The sequence below is a fragment of the Mobula birostris genome, chromosome 16 (assembly GCF_030028105.1).
Source record: "Mobula birostris isolate sMobBir1 chromosome 16, sMobBir1.hap1, whole genome shotgun sequence".
Lineage (NCBI taxonomy): Eukaryota > Metazoa > Chordata > Chondrichthyes > Myliobatiformes > Myliobatidae > Mobula > Mobula birostris.
The window spans coordinates 21310754-21328770 of NC_092385.1; the positions used below are offsets into that span (position 1 = coordinate 21310754).

General features: G+C 35.3%; 1 protein-coding gene across 1 annotated transcript in view; it reads right to left on the bottom strand.

Annotated features, from left to right (window-relative positions):
* The window catches only part of dcp1a (decapping mRNA 1A), an 89346-nt gene that overhangs the window by 22653 nt on the left and 48676 nt on the right, over positions 1–18017 (bottom strand). Inside the window, exons 5-6 of the mRNA XM_072280397.1 lie at positions 11611–11749; positions 8479–8598 (exon numbers count right to left, since the gene is read on the bottom strand). Coding sequence (XP_072136498.1) covers positions 8479–8598; positions 11611–11749 — 259 coding nt within the window. The remainder of the gene's footprint in view (positions 1–8478; positions 8599–11610; positions 11750–18017) is intronic.

Sequence of the window (18017 nt, forward strand, 5' to 3'; positions counted from 1 at the left end):
AAGACCAAATCATAAAATATGCAAGGAAACAGTTTTTAAATTTAAGGGTTCCGAGATTAGTTTTTATGAAGACTGTCAACGGGAAGTTATGGAACAGCAGTTCAAATTCATTCCAGCTATTAAGATAGCCCATGATAAGGGATTATTCCCATCACTTCGCTATCCAGCCCGATTAAAATTATTTCCTAAAGATGCGACTCCACGTGTCTTTGTGGATCCCCAAGCGGCATTGGACTATGTTAATTTTATTTCGGAGGTGGCCGAGGTCTGAATGGTATTAGGTCTGCTGAATAATTTTCTGAAAGAAAACAGGCTTTGAAGATTTCTGGAAACACACATCAAAGTTGCTGGTGAACGCAGCAGGCCAGGCAGCATCTCTAGGAAGAGGTACAGTTGACGTTTCGGGCCGAGACCCTTCGTCAGGACCCTACTTTGAAGATTTCTGATATGTTGAAGATATCCTTTGATCGATGGGCCATTTAAGGAAGATGTGATCTTTTTGATTTGACTGATGAATGACTTTTCCGAAGTCTGTTTGGTATACTGAGTGAATTAACACAGCGGACAGGTTGTTAACTGGTTTGATTATTTGTTTTTATTCTTCCTTTTCTACATTAAGTGATAGTTTTCATAGTTTATATAGACTTTTTCTTATATATATATATATATATATATATATATATATATATATATATATATATATATATATAGCAAGGAGTGCTTAGTAATTAGTTAGATAATTAGTTTCAGTTTTTCTGCTAAAAAGAGTTTTTTCCATCGGGCAATAAGTCAAAGGAATAATGGCGCTGATTTTGCTTTGTTAGAGATTACATTGTTTAGGTTTAATTTTATTGTTTTGATGTCTCTGGAGATTGTTTTTGCATTCCCTAGTTTATTTTTAATGATTAAGCATAAACATTTTTTTTCCCTCTGCAGGGTTTTATCTTGGGGCCATGGGATTTTTTGTTGGGGGTGGGGGAAGAGAATTAAGAAAAACTTTTAAAATCACTATTTAAATTGAGCAGCTCACAGAGTTCTGTTTCTTTTTTCTTTTTCTATGGGGACACATTCCGGCCTATTCCTTCTCTTTGCCAGATTTCTACTTTTGGGATGGTGAGAGGATTGGGGGTAGTTTCGAATTATAGGTTTCATTGTAGGATTAATTTAAATTTTTCCAGTTTTTTTTTCCTTCTCGTATTTTTTCCCATTACAGAGGTCCGGAGCATGCGTGTTTTCTATATGGTTATACCTATCACTGCCATTTTTGATTAGCCCGCATTGGTATGTGTGTACTTCTGTGTTAAAAAAAAATATTTTATGGTAGTTAAACAGATAAACGTTATTAGTTGGAACATACGTGGCTGGAATCACCCTATTAAGTGAAAGAAGACTTAAAATTATTAATTGATTCCAGCCCGATATAATTTTTGCTCAAGAAACGGGTATCAGAACGGGCGATCAAAATAGATCTTTTAAAATGTGGAAGGGCCTTCAATATCATGCCACTTATCAAAATAAAACAAAGGGAGTATCTATTTTTATTAAATCTAATATTTTATTTATCCAAGAAGACATTGTGTCAGGTATTAATGGTAGATTTTTAATTGTCAAAGGAACAATTTGTAATAGAAAAATTGTCCTGGTTAATCTATATGGACCTAATGTAGATGATCCTTTTTTTAAAAACATATTTGGTTTATTGCCTGATTTAAATGAATATATGTTGTTAATAGGTGGTGATTTTAAATGTTGTTTAAATCCTTTGATTGACAAGGGTTCAACCAATCAGCGGCTCCCGAGTTGTTCAGCGTCACTTATTAACTCTTTTAATTGATTATGGTTTGATTGAAATCTGGAGAAATCTACATCTTAATGATAGAGATTATTCCTTTTATTCACATTCATAAAAAATATTTGAGAATCCATTATTTTATAGCTGATTTCCGATTTTTGTCCAAAGTCCAGAAATGTGAATATGCCGCTATCGTTGTTTCGGATCATGCACCTTTCAGCTTAACTTTTGAACTGAATGATGCTGGTATTGCAAACTTGCCTTGGCATTTTCCTGAAAATTTATTACAAAGTTTGGAATTTGTCAAATTATTTGAGACTCATAAAAGATTTTTTTCTTTTTAACAATACGGGAGATGTGTCAAAATTGATTATATGGGATACATTTAAAGCATATTTGCGAGGTCAGATAATCTCCTATTTGGCTAAGCTTAAGAAACAGACAAAAATAGAGTTAGATAGGATTTCAAACCAAATTAAAGACTTGGATAATATTTATGCAGTCTCTCCTAACATTGATTTATTTAAACAAAGGGTTGAACTTCAATCACAATATAATTTACTATTAACTTACCCTATTGAAAGAAATTTGCTTAAATTGAAAAGTCAATTTTATGTGTTTGGAGATAAAAATAATAAGCTATTAGCATCTCAATTAAAGGCAGCTAGAGCTAAAAAACAAATTTAAAAAATTTGTAAGGGAGACGGTAGTTTAGCTTGTAATTATGAAGACATTAATAACATTTTTCAAGACTTTTACAGTGAACTTTATAAATCTCAGTTTCCAGCTGATCCCTCTAAAATGAATGCCTTTTTACAAAAGATCGATTTTCCTAGAAGATTAACAAACTCTTGATACTCCTATTACTGAAGAAGAAATTCAGAAAGCTATTGTTTCAATGCAATCTGGTAAAGCTCCTGGATTGGATGGTTTTTCTGTAGGATTTTATAAAAAAAATTGAAAAATTGCTTTCTCCATATATGTTGGAAATGCTTAAAGATTCTTTTTTGTTAGCAGAGTTACCTCCCACATTTTGTGAAGCTTCTATTTCTTTAATTCTTAAGAAAGATAAAGACCCTACTGACTGTGCTCCATATAGACCGATTTCATTATTAAATGTGGATGCTAAAATTCTTTCAAAAATAATGGCTAATCGACTGTAGAATATTCTAGCTAAAATTATTTCTCAGGACCAAACAGGTTTTATAAAAGGCCATTACTCCTCTTCTAATACTCGGAGACTGTTAAATGTTATATACTCATCCCTTTCTAAGACTCCCCAATGCATTGCTTCTCTTGATGCTGAAAAGGCATTTGATAAGAGTTGAATGGAAATACTTATTTAAAGTTTTAGAGAAATTCAACTTTTGTACTAATTTTAATAAGTGGATTAGAATGATATATAAAAGCCCTATTGCTACGGTTATTACTAATAATTGCAGATCTCCTTTTTTTCGAATTTCGCGGGGTACGAGACAAAGATGTCCGTTAAGTCCCCTGTTATTTAATTTGGTGTTGGAACCTTTGGCTGTTTCACTTCGTGAAGCTAAAGATATTCAAGGAATTTCCGTAAATAGGACTATTCATAAGATCTCCCTTTATGCCGATGATCTCTTAGTTTATGTTTCGAATCCTGAAGAATCCATTCCTAGTTTATTGAAATTATTAAATGAATTTGGAAAGTTTTCGGGATATAAACTAAACCTTTATAGAAGTGAATTGTTTCCTCTAAATGATTCTGCATCTATATATGATGACATTCCTTTTAAAGTTACAGACTCTTTTAAATATTTAGATATTATCATCACTAAAAATTATGGAGACCTTTATAGAGCTAATTTGGTTCCCTTAGTGGATTTTATGAAGCAATTATTTTGTAGATGGAATCCACTTACACTTTCATTAGCTGGCTAAATTCATGCAGTTAAAATGATGATTTTACCAAAATTTTTTTATATGTATTTCAAAATATTCCTTTTTTTTTAAAACTAATAAGTTTTTTTTGATCAGGATAATTCAATTATTTCATCTTTTGTTTGGAATAATAAAAGACCAAGAACTGGAAAATATCATTTACAAAAATTAAAAAAGGATGGAGGTCTTGCTCTGCCTAACTTAAGCATGTATTATTGGGCTGTTAATATATGTAATGTGTGTTCTTGGTTATATTGGACTGATAAAAATGAACGACCACTTTGGGTTGATTTGGAATTGAAAGCTGTGAAACAATTCTACTTAACTTCGTTATTAGGAGCTTCTTTACTTGTACAACTAGGCAAAATTTCTATTCTAAATTTATATCCCATGATTAAGCAGTCATTACGAATTTGGTACCAGTTTCGTAATTTTTTTAATCTTAAAAAATTTAACCTTCTTAGTTTTATTTATTGAAACTATTTACTTAAACCTTCCACTTAGTGATCCTACTTTTTCTCTTTGGAGGAATAAAGGAGTTTATTCCTTCATGGATCTGTTCCAAGAAGGCCGATTGATGTCTTTTGAGAAATTAGTAACTAATATATTCTCTCTCGTACTCACATTTCTTGAAATATTTTCAGGTCAGACATTTCTTACAAGAATATTGAAGTAATTTTCCATATATACAAGATTCTGACCTGTTAGACATTATTTTAAAAATGAATCCTTTAGTGAAAGGTTTTATTAGGAAAATTTATAATTTACTATTACAACAGTACAATTATCCTTTACTTAAGATTAAGCAAAATTGGGAAAGAGAGCTTAACATGACCTTGATAACAGAGGATTGGTTGCGAATTTTGAAGTTGGTTAACTTTTCTTCGATTTGCACCAGTCACTCTCTAATTCAATTTAAAATTGTACATCGTTACTACTTGACAAAGGAGAGACTCTCTAAAATATTTCCTAATGTTGATCGTCAGTGTGCTAGATGTAAAACTGAGACAGCTACATTGACACATATGTTTTGGTCGTGTTCTATATTGAAACAGTTTTGGAAATCTGTTTTCTCTACAATTTCTAAAGCTTTAAAAATTAATTTATAACTTAATAAATTGACAGTTTTGTTCGGTATAATTCCTTGATATATTCATGGTATTTCTATATCAGACCAACATTTAATTGCATTTGTCACATTATTGGCCAGAAGGGCTATTTTATTGAAATGGAAAGATGCCTCTGCTCCCACTTTGACACAATGGTTCTCTCAGGTGATGTTATGTCTTATTTTGGAGAAAATCAGAAGTCAAACTTTTGATCCTCGATTTGACTTTGAGAAAAAGTGGGGTTCTTTTGCCCGCTACTATCATTTGATTTGAGTTAATTAAGATGGTCCCCTTCTGATTCTTGTATAAATGGATTTGGTTGGCGGATTGATGTTTTTCTTTTATGGAGGCTTCTATGGCATATAGTTCCGGGGCTGTGCTCCCAATAGTTTTTTTTTTGGTTTTATTTTTGTTAGTAGGGGTTCTTTTTTCTTTCTTTCTTTTTTCCAAAAAAAAATTTAACATTTTTTCCCTAATTATTATTGATATATTGTTTAGCTTTGTTAATCAGTTATTTGATAATTTAATTCTTAATTACATATTGACTTGATTACTTTAATGTTTTTTGTTGATTTTCCATAATAATTAATAAAAAAGACAAAGGAGAATCGGTTGATGTGGTGTACTTGGATTTTCAGAAGGTCTTTGACAAGGTGCCACACATGAGGCTGCTTAAGCTACGAGTCCATGGTATTACAGGAAATATTCTAGCATTGATAAAACAGTGGCTGATTGGCATGTGGCAAAGAGTGGGAATAAATGGAGCTCTTTCTGCCTGGCTGCCAGTGACTATTGTTTTTCCACAGGGGTTCCTTCTGGGACCGACTGATTTTACATTACATGTCAATGATTTGGATGTTGGAATTTATGGCTTGGTTGCAAAGTTTGCAGACAATATGAAGATAGATGGAAGGACAGGTAATTTTGACAAAGTAGAGGGTTTACGGAAGGACTTAGCCAAATTAGGAGAATGGGAAAAGAAGTGGCAGATGGAATACAGTGTTGGGAAGTACATGGTCATACACTTTGGGCGAAGAAATGACAGGGTTGACTATTTTCTAAATGAGAAAAAATACAAAAAACTGAGGTACAAAGCGACTCGGGAGTCCTTGTGCCACATCCTCAAAGTTAATTTGCAGGTGGAATCTGTGGTGAGGAAGGTAAATGCGATGATAGCATTCATTTCAAAAGGACTAGAATATAAAAGTAAGGGTGCAATGTTGAGATTTTATAAAGCACTGGTGAGGCCTCATTCAGAGTATTGTGAGCAGCTTTAGAAAAGATGTGCTGAAACTGGAGAGGGTTCAAAGGAGGTTTATGAAAATAATTCCAGGATTGAATAGTCTGTCATATGAAGAGCATCTGATGGCTCTGGGCCTGTATTCAATAGAATTCAGAAGAATGTGGGGTGACCCCATTGAAACCTGTTGAATGGTACAAGGCTTTGATCGAGTGGTTGTGGAGAGGACGTTTCCTCTGGAGAAAGACCCTAGGACTAGAGGATACAGCCTCAGAATAGAGAGGCATCCATTTAGAATGAAGATGAGGAATATTTTTAGCCAGAGAGTGGTGAATCTGTGGAATTCTTTGCTACAGGCAATGGTACGTATATTTAAGGCAGAGGTTAATAGATTCTTGATTGGTCAGGGCATGAAGGGATACAGAGAGAAGGCAGGAGATTGGGGCTGAGAGAAAAATTGGATCAGCCATGATGAAATGGTGGAGCAGATGAGATGAGCCAAATGGCCTAATTCTGCTCTTATATCTTATGGTTTGAAAGTATTGTGTACACTATTTTAGGTACTCTTGGCAAACCTATTATACCTCTATTCTAGATATTGCTGTTTTATCTGAATTTCAATCATGTCCATTCACCAATCACCAATATGTTCACAGATATACTGTATATAATGTTTATATCAGTTCTCAAATGCATGCAATGTATAGCAGTGCGCTATATCTTGGCTTGCAGTTGCTCAACACCAATTTTAATACAGTGGATTTCGGTTAATTGGGACAGCCTCTTATTCGAGACAATGCTTAAAGAACAAAAACAAAATTGAGGAATTTGCCAGGATTCCCTTTATTTATTTGGGACACTATGCTGTTTACTTGACTTGTCAAACAGGTTCTAACTAGCATCAGTTATGCTCATTGTGTGGCCATTAGACATGCTATGTTTAAAGCGAACAGTTTTTAAAATAGCCTCAGTTGTGTGTTTTTGTTTTCAAAAAAACAGTGACTTTCTGTCCATGTTCTTACTCTGACATCTCATTTTTTTTCCAGTCCTGATGAAGGGTCTTGGCACGAAATGTCGATTGTTTACTTTTTTCCATAGATGCTGCCTGGCCTACTGAGTTCCTCCAGCTTTTGAGTGTGTTGCCTTGATTTCCAGCATCTGCAGACTTTCTCTTGTTTGCGACTTGGAGGATGCAAACGTCAACAGCAATGTATGAAGATCATTATCTGCACTGATTTTGTTCATTGCATACACTGGATAAATTACTCCATTGATAACTATTAGGAACTTATGCAGTTTTATAGTGCTATTAGCAGTGCTCTAATTAGTTCTGTATTTCATTTAAATATATTTTTTGTTATTCAATTTGTCTTTTTTTAATACCTTTGTAACTGGGTCTTGGTTACACTGACTGCTGAGGTGTCTAAAATGGCTTCTTTGTATGTTATATAAAATGGTTTTTCTGTAATAGTAACTGTGATGTAAGGAGTTCTCTCTCTCCCTGCTTGTTTTGGTTATTGATAATGGAGGGAACGAACCAATGAATGTCCATGTTATTCTTTTTGTGGGTGATATTCTGTCCCATGTGGCTGGAGATCATGTGGTTTGGCGGGTTTTCTCGGGCAGAGAAGACGGAGGAAGGTCACATTCGGAGGCGCTCTGATCGACCACCCGAGGAGTGGTCCCGTGCGGGTCGTCGGAGGCAGAGGATGGAGGGTCGAGGTTCTGTGGGATATTGAGCTCCAACGAAACCCTAAGTGCACTGACTTTTAAAACTCTATTCGAACTTTGGCGCCTTTCTTTGTTTTATTCTTTTAGAGTGTATTCTTTGTTAACCAATATTCGCAGTAAGATTTATAAAGTGCTTATGGTGTTCTGTCTGATCTGTGAATTGGGCGTTTACACAGCCTCCACATAAACTGGCTTACGTAGTTGGTTGGTTGCGGGGTTTCCCTAGACACTGAAGAGCAGGGTTTGTCTATAGCCTTACACCTTTTTAACTATTTCCATGAAACAAAGGCTAATTGGACCAGCTGCTTACTTAGGCAAAAATGTACTGATCCCTCTCGTCTCAATTAACCAGAATCCACTGCATCATCTTTTTGTTTTCAAACTTTTCATTCATCTCACAAACTTTTTTCTAGTTCTACATCCCTTTAAGCTCTGCGCTCTGAATCACCTCAGATTTAAGTTACTCCGTAATTTACAACTATTTTCATCCAAGTCTTGTGCTCTGGACTGATGATCTAAAAACTTCCTGCCTTAATAAGACCCTTTAAAAAAAAATCTCATCTCCACAACCTGCTGGGTATTGAATTATGGTTCCGTTAAATTTGCTTGAGACTTCTCCAGCAAACAACTTATCACATTAAAATTGTGTTTACTACATGCAAATGGTTATAATTAAGAAGTCATCCACCTACCTTGTGGTTGTGTGCTGAAGAGGAGGTACATTCATCTATTGGTGTTTTCATTGCTAGGCCCCCAGAGCTGTGTATGCCTGGTGAACTTGATAAAATACTTGAATCACCAAACTGATATGCCTGAAAAGAAAAATATGGGTTTGACAATGAAATATTGTTTTATTTTTCAATTCAGTTTCATTGAATGAAGAAACCAACAGTTCCACCATAAAAATGCAAAATACAGGTAATTCTTAAGTTGAGACTTAAGAAATGACAACCTTGAATGGATACTCAACTTTCATTTGTATATCTAGTTTCACAGCACATTGCCAGCTGTAGATGGAAATCAAATCCTTTCTCTTTGAATTATGATCATGAACATACGTGCCAGTTTACTTTAAATTTAGGAACAGCTCAAACAAATTAAGATAGTGTTCATTATTTTATTCCTTGATGCATTCAACTGTATCTTACTGGAACATTCAGTCCTTCAAGCCAAGTATTTTATACAATTCTGGGATCTGGTTTTTTAAAAGTGGAATAATGTGGGCAGTGGAAAAGTGGCATTGTTCTTGAAGTAAATAGAGTTCTTAAAAATGCACAATTCCAACAAGTTCCTCAGACTTGCTCATAAAAATACATTCCATTCAACACAAGTCTCCACTTCAGTACTGTATTTGTATAATCACCACCTAGTTTTTGTAAACCTTTCAAGTTCAAGTTTAATTGTCATTCAACCACACATGTGAATACAGCCAAGTGAAACAACGTTCCTCTGGGGCCAAGATGCAAAATACAGGACCAACAGTCACATGCTGCGCATATAGTTATAATAGCAGAAAAGCATATAATCACAAAATGGCGGCATGGCACACGAATGTTGTCCTGAAGCCATGTGCCTGCAAGAACAAGCATGCAGCAGATCCTCATCATGCACTAGTACGGTTGCAGACGTATGCAACACAGCTCCTCTTCCACCAAGCGTACACTGGTGAGCAGCACCAACAGGAGGGACTAGCTTCCAACCCAGCAGGGACTCCAGCACTCGCCAACACCTCTGCTCTTCACTCACTTCCTTCTGGTGTCTCCTCCCCGTGACAGCGGAAACCGGTGATGCTGCAGAACGAAGGCTTAATCCGCACGACAGAGGCCACGCAGCTCCCCCGCTGTCGGTCTCGCCAAATGAATCAGTAAACTGGACTTGCATTACCAATGTCTTGCAAGCACAAGAAAATGTCCAAGATAATCACTTGCATCGTTTGTTGGACCTTGCATCCCTGGGTGGCTACAGTAAGCGACACCACAGAACGCAACAAGTCCAGCTCCATTGCGGTGATTAAATATGAAGTGGGATAGACCTGCAGTGCTTAGTTTTCTTGATATCCAGTAGTGTCTTGCGATTGTTTAATAAAGGACAAACAATTACAACACTGGTTGGACTTAGAGAGTTTGCTGCAAACGAGTGCACTGCCATCTTACTGAAAGCTGTCACCTTCAACTTGAGGATGCATTCTGCTCAGCTTCCTCTGTGGTTTTTTAAAAATATAACATATAAGAGTAGGGTATCTCCACATTTAACACTGAAGCAAAAAAATCACAAGGAATGAGAATTTCAGTTCAGCAGTGCTTCTCTAATGCATGTTGAGAACCCTTTATCTAAAATGTTTGGGGTTGGAAGTGTTCCTGGTTTTTAGAATTTGGAATATTTGCATCCACATAATGGGATACCTTGGAGAAAAGTGACTCCTGAAGAAAAATAATCTTGTGGGCAAAATAGTTTTTTTAACATATTGACTAGACAAAATAGGAATAATTCAAATTTAAATTGAAACAACAGTTGTTTCAACACATCATTCTCAGCTGAACAATTGTAAGTGGATATGAATTACTTTAAAACAACTGAAATACAATAAATCTCGTCTCCACATCAGGACCCAAGGTTGACAAAAGGTCATACAAGCAGAAATATCGTATTAAAATTATTAACTGATCCACACTTTCGGTGCAGAGAAAATCAAGTTATTTCTTTGGGTTAAGCCTTCTCTTGAAAAAAAATTCTGCACTTCCATTTCTGAAAATTGATAACAAATTCTTCCAAAAGAAAATATAGGATCATTGCTAAATTTGAAATTCTAAGTATTTAAAGAGTTTACTAAATTGGATTTTATATAAATATTGTCCTCTTGACTTTTTAAAATTGCACTAAGATCCCACCGACAATTAATAAAGAACAATTTCAAAAGCAGGCATCTATTGCCAAATTAGAGAGAAGAAAAATCAAATAAATTTAGAATAACACAATCAAAAGATTTGGCCTGAGTCTTGAGTTTGAGAGGATGCATATGTGGTTTGCTATTTTGCATTGCCTTCCAGTCCAGTGACCAAAAAAAAAAACAGATAAAATCCATCAAGGGAACATTTTTGAAATCTATTAGAAACTTTTACAATTTATCAAAGTTCTTAAAAAGTATTCATACTTAGTTTGAGATTGAGGGAAAAATTCCCTTTAAATATATAAAGTAGGCACGATTACAAGCAAGATTCGTATTCAATACCTATTCAGTGAAGTGTCACAAAAAAAGAGAAACACTTTCTTAGTAGATAGGCACAAAGGGTTAGATGTTTATGCTCAGCCTGAACAGTTAAACATCAGCAAGACACAGAAATACAATGCAAATGTCTACCACCCAGCAGATTAATATAAATTTACTCTAACCTACATTTTTTGCAAATTCAAAGCATTATAAAAACTCACTCTAGGAATTCCCAGAGCAAGATGCAAAATATTTTACTGGTACAAAGTGAGGCATGTACATCTTGACAATCAAATTTTCACATTAGAGTAACTCAGCAGGCCAGGCAGCATCTATGGAAAAAAGTACAGTCAACGTTTCGGGCCAGTCTGCTGAAGGGTCTTGGCCCAATAGGTCGACTGTAATTTTTCCCCATAGATCCTGCCTGCCGAGTTCCTCCAGCATTGTGTGTGTGTTGCTTAGATTTCCAGCATCTGCAAATTTTCTCGATGGTAAATGTTCACGTGTTAAATGGCAGAATGCAATAATGTTTAAGAAATTAATTACTGATTCAGAAGATAATTGTTTTTATTATTTAGTGTATATAACTGCTTTTCATATTAGTTTAAATCCTTACTTGTTCATACTCTTCCTTGGCTTTACTGAGCATATCTAGGATATCAATAGCATTTTCTTCATCGTATCCATTAGTTTTATTTGGAGTTGTTCTCCCTGGCGATTCTTGCTGGACTCTCTGAGCCTCCACTTGCACCACCCTAAGGAAGTACCAATGCATGTATTAAGCCAATTAATTGCCTCAAAAAGGATTAAATCGTCTCATGCCATTCAGATCAGATGGTACCAAATTATCTCTGGTTCATGTTAAATAACACACAGCTCAGCACGGACCAGGACTGAAATTCCAGAAGGAAGGTGGAGAATTGGGAGGTATTGCTTCCACAATGATCACTATCTATTAATTCTAGCTTGTCATTTGGGGTGCATAAAAAATCAAGGAATTGAACAACACAGGACCGTATCACAGTACGGGCCATTCAGCCGATAATGTTATGCTTATCTGAATGCCAATTTATATTAATTATCCTCCTCCTGTATATAATCTATATTCCACCTTTCCCTTCCTATTCATGAGAACAACCTATGTTTGTCCACCCTCAAATCCAGGCAGCATTCAGATAAGCCTCTTCTGCAACCTCCCCAGTCTCCACATCCTTCCTGTAATGATGTGATCAGAAATGTACGCATTACTCTAAGTGAAAACTACTATAGAGCTGCAACATGACTTCCTTATTCTTATACTCAACACTCATACCAACAGATGTAAGCATGCCATACACAACCTTCACTGCCTTAACCACTTGCAAAGCCAGTTCCAGTGAACTATGGATCTGAACTCAAAGATCCATCTGTACATTAATGCTATAAAGAGTTCTACCTTTACATATATACTTCCTCCTTTCACTTGACCTCGCTAAATGCAACACAGTCCGGCTGGTGGCGCAGTGACATCAGCGCTAGACTCCAGAGCAAAGGTTCCCGAATTCGAATCCAGTTGGGACGCTCCCGGGCACGCTTTCCATCTGTGCTGGGTTAAGTATCGAGCTCGCAACTCGGTCTAATAAAAAAAAAACTGCGCTGTGAGAAGGACGTGGGGGACCACTCACAGAACCTTTCCTCCAAGACAACCACATGAAAAAAAAAGTGGTAGCCGAGGCTCTGGCAGAGTATGGCACACAAAAAAAAAATGCAACACCTCACACTTCCTCAAATTAAATTCAACCTGCCATTTCTCTACCCATATCTGTAACTGATCTATTCTTTGATCACCCTTCACAATGTGCACACCACCAATCTTACCGTCATCAGCAAGCTTGCTAATCCACCTATTTTCATCCAAACCATTGATATATATAACAAACAGAGCTCACAGCACCGATCCTTGCGGAACATTGCAAGTCATTCTTTCTTTTTAAATCTTTTTATTAAATAAGTATACAAAAGGTAAACCATATAAGCACTAATACACCGTTAGAAATTACAGGAGATATTAATACAGAAAAAAATTGATAGAAACAGTGCAATTTAAACATTAAATAATAAGGTAAAATTATGTTTAAATTGCACTGTTTCTATCAATTTTTTTCTGTATTAATATCTCCTGTAATTTCTAACAGTGTATTAGTGCTTATATGGTTTACCTTTTGTATACTTATTTAATAAAAAGATTTAAACCTATGGACTATATATATATATATATATATATATATATATATATATCAATAGAGAAAAGGAAAAAAAACCCACCGTGCAACTAAGCTAAAAGCAAAGCAAAGCAATGGGCTAACTTGGAAACAGGTAGAGCTAAAACACTCTAAAATCACGTCCTCAAACCCGACCTCCATTAAAAAGTTAAAAAAAGCAAGAAGGGAATATAAATATGAAACAAAAGAGAAAAAAAATTACATTAAATGAAAATATTGAATAAAAGACCTCTAGGTTTGTTCAAATTTAAATGAGGAATCATAAAGATTACTTCTAATTTTCTCCAAATTTAAGCATAATATCGTCTGGGAGAACCAAAAAAAGGTAGTTGGAGCATTAGGCCTCTTTCCAGTGTTGTAAGATACATCTTTTCGCCATTAAAGTAAGAAATGCAATCATTCTACGGGCTGAAGGGGAAAGATTACTGGAAATTTTAGGTAATCCAAAGATAGCAGTAATAGGATGAGGAGAGATATCTATATTCAATACCTTTGAGATAATATTAAAAATGTCTCTCCAAAAAGTTTCCAGAGTAGGACAAGACCAAAACATATGAGCTAAGGAAGCTATCTGCCCCGGACATCTATCACAAAAAGGATTAATATGAGAATAAAAATGAGCTAATTTATCTTTGGACATATGTGCTCTATGAACAACTTTAAATTGAATTAGGGAATGTTTAGCACAGATAGAGGAAGTATTGACTAATTGTAAAATCTGCCCCCAGTCATCCACGGAAATAATAGAACCCAATTCTTGTTCCCAATCTGACTTAATCTTATCAAATGGAGCTTTCCTAAGTTTCATAATAATATTATAAATAATAGCCGTTGCACCTTTCTGACATGGATTAAGGTTAATTATAGTATCTAAAATATATGTAGGAGGAAGCATTGGAAAGGAAGAAAGTATAGTATTTAGGAAATTTCTAACTCGAAGATATCTAAAAAAATGTATTCTTGGTAAATTATATTTATTAGATAATTGTTCAAAAGACATAAGGGAACCATCTAAAAATAAATCCAAAAACCGTGAAATACCCTTAGTCTTCCAAATTTGAAACGCACGATCCGTGAAAGAGGGAGGAAAAAATATGTTACCTAAAATAGGGATCACTAGCCCAAATTGGTTAAAATCGAAAAAGTTTCTGAATTGAAACCAAATACGTAAGGTATATTTAACTATCGGGTTAGAAACCAGTTTGAGGCGTTTCAAATCGAAAGGAAGAGAGGAACCTAAAATAGAGCCAAGTGCATAGCCCTGAGCAGATTGTAATTCCAATACTACCCATTTAGGGATGAATAGTGTATCTTGGTCAAGTAACCAAAATTTCATATGTTGAATATTAGCTGCCCAATAATAGAATCTCCATCTCTCTTAGCTTTCTGTAAATGTATTTTACCCAGTCTTGGGTTTTTATTTTGCCAAATAAATGAAGAAATTTTAGAGTCAACTTTATCAAAAAAAGATTTTGGAACAAAAATCGGTAATGCCTGAAATATATATAAAAATTTTGGCAGAACAAACATCTTAACTGCATTAATACGACCAAAGTTAAATATAATGGAAACCATTTAGATGAAAGTTGAGTAATATGATCAATTAAGGGTAAAAGATTAGTCTTAAATAAATCTTTGTGTTTATAAGTAATTTTAATCCCAAGATATGAGAAATAATTATTAATCAATTTAAACGGAAAGTTATGATACAAGGGAAGTTGTTTATTAATCGGAAAAAGTTCACTCTTACTAAGATTTAATTTATAACCTGAAAAAAGACTGAATTGTGCTAATAAATCTAAAGCAGCAGGGATAGATTTTTGAGGATTAGAAATATATAGAAGTAAGTCATCAGCATAGAGTGATATTTTATGGGACTTTAAGCCCCGAGTTATCCCAATAATATTTGGAGATTCTCGAATGGCAATTGCAAGAGGTTCTAATGCAATATCAAATAATAAAGGACTAAGAGGACAACCTTGTCGAGTACCTCGAAAAAGAGGGAAAAAAGGTGAGCTTAAGGAGTTAGTACGGACCGAGGCCATAGGAGAATGATTTAACAGTTTGATCCAAGATATAAATTTTGAGCTAAAATTAAACATTTCAAGCACCTTAAATAAGTAAGGCCATTCTACTCTATCAAAAGCTTTTTCAGCATCTAAAGAGATAACACACTCAGGAACATTTTGTGAGGGGGTATAAACAATATTTAACAGTGTACGAATGTTATAGAAAGAGTAACGACCTTTAATAAAACCCGTTTGGTCTTCGGAAATAATAAAAGGGAGAACTTTTTCTAATCTGTTTGCTAATAATTTAGAAAAAATTTTAGAATCAACATTTAATAAAGATATTGGTCTATAAGATGCACATTGAGCAGGATCTTTATCCTTCTTTAATATTAGAGAGATTGACGCTCTATAGAAGGATTCAGGAAGTTCACCAAGTTTTAATGAAGCCTCCAAAACCCTACCGAACCAAGGGATTAATGAAGGTGCAAAAAACCTATAAAATTCCACGGTAAACCCATCAGGGCCAGGAGCTTTCCCCAGGTTCATAGAGGAAATAACATTCTTAATCTCATCAGTGGTAATGGGAGTATCTAGCATAGACGACATATCCTGTGAAATCTCAGGGAAATCTAGGTTATCTAAAAAGTCATTCATATATTTAGAGTCTCGTAAAGACTCAGATTGATATAAGGAAGAATAAAAATCAAAGAAGGTTTGATTAATCTCCGCATGATCAAATATCAATCGATCATTTTGATTATAAATCTGATTAATTTGAGATTTAGTATAATTAGACTTCAATTGGTTAGCCAACAATTTGCCAACTTTGTCACTGTGTACATAAAATTCACTTCTTGTTTTCTTTAATTGGTTTACAATCGAAGACGAAAGTAATAAACTATGTTCCATTTGAAGTTCAGTTCTTTGTTTATACAACTGCTCAGAGGGAGCTGTAACATATTTCTTATCAATTTCCTTAATCTTGTCCACAATGACCAGCTCCTCCTGCTTCAGCTTCTTCCTCAAAGCAGAATACGAGATAATCTGACCACGAATATAAGCTTTAAAAGTATCCCAAAGAATGTTCACAGAAATATCCTCTGTGTAGTTGATTGTAAAAAAAAAATCAATCTGTTCATTCATAAAGTTAACAAAATCCGAGTCCTGAAGCAGCAACGAATTAAAACGCCATAGTCTATTATTTTGTGCATTGACCTGAATTTTAATAAAAAGCTTAAGTGGAGCATGATCCAAAATGGTTATAGAGTCATAATCACATTTAATCACTGAAGAGATAAGCCGAGAATCAATAAAGACATAATCAATTCTTGAATAGGAATGGTGAACATGTGAAACAAAAGAAAAATCTTTTTCCTGAGGATGCAAAAAACGCCAGATGTCCGTCGACCCAGAATCAGAGAGGAATGAGTTAATCAAAGTTGCAGATTTATTGGATAAAGTCCGTAAAGGAGCCGAACGGTCCAAAACTGGGGATAAGCAAGTATTAAGATCTCCACCCCAGATCAATGAAAACTCATTCAAATTCGGGAACCGATTGAATAATGATTTATAAAATTCCGGACAGTCCATATTGGGTGCATAAACATTGACCAAAACTACCTTTTTATTAAATAGTAGACCACTAACCAGTAGAAATCTACCATTCGGATCAGAGATAATATCATGTTGTACAACAGTAAATCAGGAGTCTATAAAAATAGAGACGCCTCGAATCTTAGCATTAGAGTTCGAATGAAACTGTTGTTCCTTCCAGAATTTAAAAAAACGTAGTCTGTCCCCCCTCCGCACATGAGTCTCTTGTAAAAATAGATCATGTGCTTTAAGTCTCCGGAATACTTTAAAAACTTTTTTCCTTTTAACAGGGTGATTAAGACCATTAGTATTCCACGAGACAAAATTAATAATAGACCCCATAAACCCTAAAGTCAACCCGCAAAAAAAAAGGATTGACGATAGGTTCGACCCATGAACCTGGAAAGGGAGTAGAACAAACCAGAGATAACGGGAAGGAGAACGCAACCAATACTTCAGTAGTGTAAGTAGCCCAAGAAGAAAAAAACTAAAACGTGAAGCCCCTCCCACCACCCCCCACCCCATGACCCCAAGGCTAAATCTAAAGCAGACCCGCCAGAAAGAAGCAAGCACTAAAACTACCCCATGACTTCCGATAGATGCTCACTAAAAAAAGTGTAAATATAAAAAAGATCAGCTAGTTATAAAACAGTAGAAGAATAAAAAAAGGTAGATCAATTAAGACAAGCACAATGTAAAACAGAGAAAAAGCCAGAAAATATAAAGAAAACCGTAACAGACAGGGACATTGCAAGTCATGGATAGTCATGGATCCCCAGCCCAAATAACAGCCTTCCACCCCTTCAGTCTTCTATGGACAACATTTTGCTGCTCACTACATTTACTTACAAAGACTGTCATAGGGATTTGGTGGCAGGGTGGAGATGCATCTTTACCAAAGAGGTACAAGGCACTCCTTCCCTCCATTAGCCTGCAGGTCACCCTTGGGCAAGGTATAGTACCTGCTTAGCCCCTATGATCAGGGTCTTGTGAAGCCACAGGAGTAACTGGTGCACATCAAAAGTCCTGGTTATGCGATCACTAATGCCAGGCAATTTCTGAAGAGTATTGATAACGATTGTGGTCACTTGTCTTGTAAAGACACTGCCCAGAAGAAGGCAATGCCAAACCACTTCTGTAGAAAAATTTGCCAAGAA